This window comes from Tupaia chinensis, unplaced genomic scaffold (genome assembly GCF_000334495.1).
Source record: "Tupaia chinensis unplaced genomic scaffold, TupChi_1.0 Scaffold000604_1, whole genome shotgun sequence".
Taxonomy (NCBI): domain Eukaryota; kingdom Metazoa; phylum Chordata; class Mammalia; order Scandentia; family Tupaiidae; genus Tupaia; species Tupaia belangeri.
The window spans coordinates 1,421,309-1,427,368 of NW_006160122.1; the positions used below are offsets into that span (position 1 = coordinate 1,421,309).

Consider the following 6,060-nt stretch of genomic DNA (forward strand, 5'->3'; position numbering starts at 1 on the left):
GGTGGTAATGTGCTTGTGTGTGCAGACCTGCGGGGGCACAAAGCAGGTGCAGAGATCGGTGCCTGCCAGCACATGTTCGTGTGGGTCATCCAGCCTAGGCCCAGCTACCTACCTCCTCCAGACAGCCAGCACGCTCATCACGGAGCCCAGGACGAGCAGGGCAGAGATGGTCACCACCGTGACGACAACTGCAGGGCTCTGGTCCCTGGACCCTGAGGCAGCTGGGAGGAAAACCAGGAGTTGAAGGAGGAGACCAGGCTCCTGTCCTCACCCATAGCAGGACTCCCTCAGCACCTCTGCACCCGGCACTGCCTCCCAGCAGCAGAGGGACCAGGGCAGCCCCACCGAGCACAGTGGCATCCCAAGGGCTTCCTCTGCCCCCAGAGCAAGGCACCTCCACTACGGCCCAGCTCTGAGAGCACAGAGCGGGAGTCTGGACCGGCAAGGCCAGGCCTCCCTCTGCGCCTCTCAGTCGGACACGAGAATCTGCAGGGGCGACCTCTGCTCTGAGCTCCCGCTCTGGTGGTCTGGTGGTCCCAGGATGGGCAGTTAATGCGCATGTGCTTCCATCAAGACATTAACTATCTTGTTTCAGGATCATGACAGTTCAGGGGGGACTATTGTTTCCTTCCAAGCAAACTAAGCTTGATAAAATTAGGTAACATGTGCAAGGTCACACAGCTACGGGCAAACCCCAGGTGTAGACCTGACTCCAAGTCATGTGCCAGACTCTAAAACTTCCTTGAACTGTTTTTCCAAGAGGGGGGCCCAGAGACCTAGGCTGTCAGCCCATCCATGTACCCACGGGCACCAGTGCTGGGGACACAGCGATGAATGAGCCCGAGTCCCTGCCCTAGAGGATGCATGGACCCGTGGGAAAGACGGGAACAAAAATTGTAACTGGAATGAAAAAAAAGAAACAGAGAAAGGAGCCGAGCTGAACAGAGGCACGACGACTCCTTCCCAGGGCCAGCGCGGACGGCTTTGCAGAGCGCGGCTGAACAGAGCCAGGAGATCCAAAGGGGTCTGAGGATGCTCGCGGGCACATGCAGGAAGTGGAAAACGGCAAGTCAGCCCTGTGGCGGGAACACAGACTGCTCGGGGGCAGAGTGGCAAGACAAGAAGCCCAAGGGTATGAGGATGGAGGGGACCAGGGGGACAGAAGCGAAGGGCCTCGAATACGAAGCAGAGCGTGACTTTAATCCTGAGTGTCACAGGAGCCAGGGAACAGTGCGTAGAGAGAATGTCCACCCAAGGAGGAAAGGGGTACAGGACGCTGAGACAGAAGTCAGGATGCAAGGAGGGTGGAGGGAGCGGAGGCCGGCTCTCTGGTGCAGCTTGAAGAGGCTGCATGTGGCAACCATTCCCATTCTGACCAGTCGGCCTGAAACGTGCCAGGCATGCACGCAAGTGCCCCGGACCCAGCTGGCCGGAGGGTTGGAGGAAGGGGATGATGGCGGGACCCGACCCTGTGGAGTGCTCCTCTCTCTCCTTTCCTCACATGCACATACGTGAACTCTATCGTGAACAAATAAAAAAGAAAATAAAACAGGAAAAAAATGGTAGGGAACGTGCCGAGGGTCCCCGAAGACCAAAATGAGATTGACAGAACACACCTCTGCAGACAGGCCCAGAGGCAAGGCCCAGCGGGCCCCTGGCAACAGCAGGCGGGGACCTGGGTAGGGGAGAGGACTCTCCCCAGTTAAGCCCAGAAGTGGCCGCAGCCCCCATGGCAGCGTCTCTGAGCTAGTGACACCCAGCTAAGCGTCTTCCACCCTCCCGACCCACAGGAAACACGGGGCAGTAAAGGCTGGTTATTTTCAGCTGCCACATTTGGGGAGGATTTGTTCCACAGCAACAGGTTGCAATCTGGAAACCGTGCTGTGCACACTGGAGCACAAGCCCCCCAAAGCCAGGCCACTGCGAAGGAGGCCGGGGAGCTGGCAGGTCTCTGAGAGGCACCAGATGAATAGAAATCATCAGCCCTTCTCCATAACGGCCCCAGCTCCAGTTCCCCGACCCTCAGCCCGCCACTAGCTCCAGCCACTGCCTGGAGCCTCTGTTCCGATGGCTGCCTCTACCCGCAGCTGTACACATTCAGCTGGTGCCCGGCCTGGAAGAGGCAGCTCTAATCTCGTCTCTCCAGCTCCTGGCCGAGGTCTGGCACGGACCGGCAATCGAGCAAAAAGCACTGTCTTCCTTCCCAGAACCCAAACTCCCTCACATTTTATCTCTGCCTCCCTTTGGGCTCAGACCTCCTCCTATCTTGGATTAGAGCCATGTAGCAGGATGGAAGAATTATTATCTTGACAGCTGGGGCCAGAATGCCTCTTAGGGGGAACCGCCTTTGTTCAGGAGAATACCTTCCTGAGCTGCTCAGGGTAGATAGAGGTGAGATCCTGGGGGCCAGGTGAGCAGCAGGAGGGACCAGAGGGCGCTACCCTGCTCTGCACCACCAGGATGGACAGACGGGAATTTGGAGGTGGCTGGGGAGAGCCAGACCCAGAGGAAGGCAGCGAAGCCGGGAGGGGCCGCACAGTCCCATATGGAGAAGCCGGGCTGGGTTGAGACCGGGGTATCTGACGGCCAACTCGTTTGTTACAGCGTCATCGAGAGAGTGTCCATAGGCCTACGACGCCCCCACAAGTGCGCAATCTCCATTTTGTTTTGTTTACTGCCGCGGTGCAACTGCCTCCACGTCCCTCACCTTCGGGACGTCTGCTTCATACTTAAAGGGGAAAGGAGCCGTGTCCCAGCCTGGGTCTATGTCCCGGCGGAGTGGGAAGGAGCACTGAGTGGTCAGAGCAAGAGCCGATAAACTCCCGAGGAAGTGGCAGGAACCTTGCTTGGCAAGGGATGTTTTCCCCAGACACGAGATAGGTCCCGGGAGGCAAGAGACACCCGGTGAAACCCAGAGGAGAGTTCTTCACGAACCCCTCTGTGAGTGAGTCCAGGACAGCTGTCCAGTCTAATCCGTGTCGGTAGCGAGGCGTTGGCTGGCGGATTCCAACTCGCTCACTAACTGGGCAGTAGTTGGACTGCCCTTCAGGCTCCTGCAGGTGCACGGCCATTCTCCCGTCTCTCCGGCCCCGCCTCAGCCCATGCGACCTCTCTCTGCCCAGGCCCTGTCCACTTGTGCATGCTCCTTACCCTCCTCTGGGGTCTGCACTTCGATGCTGGGGTTGAAGCTCTGCACCTCCCAGGAGGGCCCGGGAGAAGCGGCCCGGATCTGAAAGACGTAGCGGGTAGCCGGCTTCAGGTTGGTGACGGTGACCGCAGGCACCCCTGACTTCACCGTGGAATAAGTCTGCTCACTCTGACCCTGGGAGGGATGGAGAAGTGAGGCCGAGACCCAGGACGAGACCCACTCTCCTGGGAGAATAATGGGGCCGGAATAGGGAGGTGGGAGAAGTACCCTTAGGTGGGCTGGGGGGAAACCTGACCCTTATGGTCTTGGGGGGGTTCCAGACGTTTCCTCCATAGGCTCCCCAGCCCTTCTCTCCACCACAAGTTCCCACCCACACTTAGCTAGGAATACCCCCCTCCACATAAGCGAAAATTCCAAGGAGAAAATTCCGCTGGGTCTCCCTTCTCAGGGTAAGACAAGGGTGCCTGGGCCTGGCAGTGCTGGGGTGAGTAAGCAGAGCCCCACAGCCTGAAGCCTCAGAGGAAGGAACCAGGAAGTGAGCCCTGACACCTGCTGGCCCTGGAGAGCTCCCAAGGTTTTCTTCCCCTGGTCATCTGATTCTCCATTTGCAGGAGGACAGGAGGGATTATCTTGTTTTGTTTCACAGATAAGGAAGCCACCTCAGAGAGGTAAGGATTAACCCAAAGCCCCAGCTGGACAGGGGCCAGCCGCAGCATCAGACGGTGCCTAGCCATTGCCAGCACTGTGCTCCCTCCTCCTCCCACACGCACCACAGCCAGGGGGAGCCAGCACTGCTGCCTCCTGTGCAGGGGTGAGGCTCACAGCCAGGAAGGGTCGGGTGACACCTCCCTGATTCCTCTAGGTCCTGCTTTCTGCTCTCCATCATGCCCCCCGCCCGCCACACACAGCTGATAATGGCATGGCCAGGGGTACTCCTCCCATTCTGTCCCTGCCCACACCTTTAGAGTCCCTGCCACATCCACGACCCCTAAAAAGGCACCTTCCCCATTTTCTGTGGCCCCAGTTTTATAGCCATGACATTCAAGAATCAAGGCAGACTTGGACCCAAGATGGCTAAAATCAGAATCTCCCTTCCAGGCATTCGAACAACTCATGGAAGGCAGAGAGGCAAGGGCTGTGGGATCTATGAGATGGGGCAGGGGGAGGAAGGAGCAAGGCCAGCCGCCACAGCAGCCATGTTGCATGACGAGGAGCCAGTCTGCAGAGTTGGTGGGGCAGGGGAGCGGAGACAGCGAGGAGGTGGGCAGTTGAAGCTAGAAGCACTGGCACCTCAGAGGAGCCACCTGACACCTGTCCAGGCCCAGTGGCTGGATTCCATGAGATCACTCTGAAGCCTTTCAATACATCCCTTTGGGTGCTTGCTCCTCTTTTAGAGGGTTCTTGATTCCAGCCAATTTACACTCCCTGATTCGGGGGCCGGGAGCACCCACCCAGCTCAGCCTAGGGGCTCGGCTGTGCTCTGACACCAAAAGTCAGCTCAGGGAGTCCTCTCTAAGTGCCTGCTTTTCCCAGCATCCTGTGCTGCTGTCAACTCCACCTCAGAGTCCTCGGGGCTCTGTCCTCACCACTTTTCTCATGTGTTTTCCTCTGTGGTCCCCACAGCCCCCTGGCTTCAGCTACCATCCCAGCTCCGAAAGCTCCAGCCCACCCTCTCCTGCCAGCCCAGGCCTCCCACTTGGAACCTGCAAGTCCACCTGCATGTCCCACAGGCTTATCCCACGCCCTCACCTCACTCAGGGCACCCCATCCTGAGCCCCCAGCTCATGCACCGGTGGGACTCAGGAGTCCCTCCTCCTTCCTGTTCATCCCAGCAATCACAGCCCTCGACCGACTCCTGGTACTCGGCAACTATGATCTGATTCAGCAAGGAGTCCCTCGGGAGATTGAGGCGTGAAGTTCTGACACGGGTAGTATGGAAGCTGAGGAGAGCGTCACTTTAATGAGTATAATTTGCACCACGGTGAGTAACGGCTCCATGGTAGATTACGTGCTCGTCAGATTTAAAGACGATACATTTATGGAGAAAACAGACAGCAAATTGGGATGTAATTCAATTTCTCAGATGACGGCGGAACTAACGCAGGTTGGCAATGATACGAGAGGTTAGCAAAGAGCAGCGAACGTGTCTGATGGGAGTAAGTCCGTACAGAGTTTGTAATAGAGAACTGCAGGTGTTTTAGTAGTATTCTAAGTGACGTGCCACAGATCTTCATATCGGTCAAATGGCCACTGTAAGTCGTGTCCTCAGGGCTAGCTGCTGGGCATGGGCCGCGCCTCAGTCCAGCCTCCAGCTGGGGTCAGCCACTCTCAGAGCTGAAACCGAGTATCTTTGCATTCCTGTGCTGGTCTGTCAGGGCTCAGCACGTGGCATGTGTGTGATTCAGATACCCAGAGTCTGGGCCAGCCCCCCAGAACGCTCTCTGGCCACTGTGAACGCTAAACAAACGCGGTGAAAATGGAGACGATGCTGAGTGATGAACGCAGACTTGGAGCAAAGGCGAAGGAGCATGGCGCCCAGCGGAGCCGGGGACAGGGAGAAGGGCGAACTCCCACCCTGGAGACCACTTGGGAGACCGGTGGATACGTTTAGCAAGATTGTAAGAAGGACTTTTGCTGGGAGGAGGGTGTGAAGAAGAGGGAGGCCGACAGGAAAGGGGCCGGGGGCCAGGGGCCAGGTCCTTCCCAGAGACAGACTCACCTTCTCGTAGTACCGGATCTCATATTCTGTGCCGTTGGCCCCAGGCGCTCCAGCAGGGATGGGCTCCCGCCACGACAGGGACACGCTCTGGGGATCCACTCGGTCCCTGCGGATCTCATCCTCCTCCCAGGGTGCTGAAAGCAAGTAATGTGGAATTCTGCACCAAAAACACTGCCAGCCAGGGGGGCAGGGG

At 57.9% G+C, this 6,060-nt stretch overlaps 1 protein-coding gene across 1 annotated transcript in view; it reads right to left on the bottom strand.

Annotated features, from left to right (window-relative positions):
• The window catches only part of EPHA10 (EPH receptor A10), a 59,783-nt gene that overhangs the window by 18,364 nt on the left and 35,359 nt on the right, over positions 1-6,060 (bottom strand). The window contains exons 5-7 of the mRNA XM_014591610.1: positions 5,868-6,001; positions 3,151-3,322; positions 113-221 (exon numbers count right to left, since the gene is read on the bottom strand). Coding sequence (XP_014447096.1) covers positions 113-221; positions 3,151-3,322; positions 5,868-6,001 — 415 coding nt within the window. The remainder of the gene's footprint in view (positions 1-112; positions 222-3,150; positions 3,323-5,867; positions 6,002-6,060) is intronic.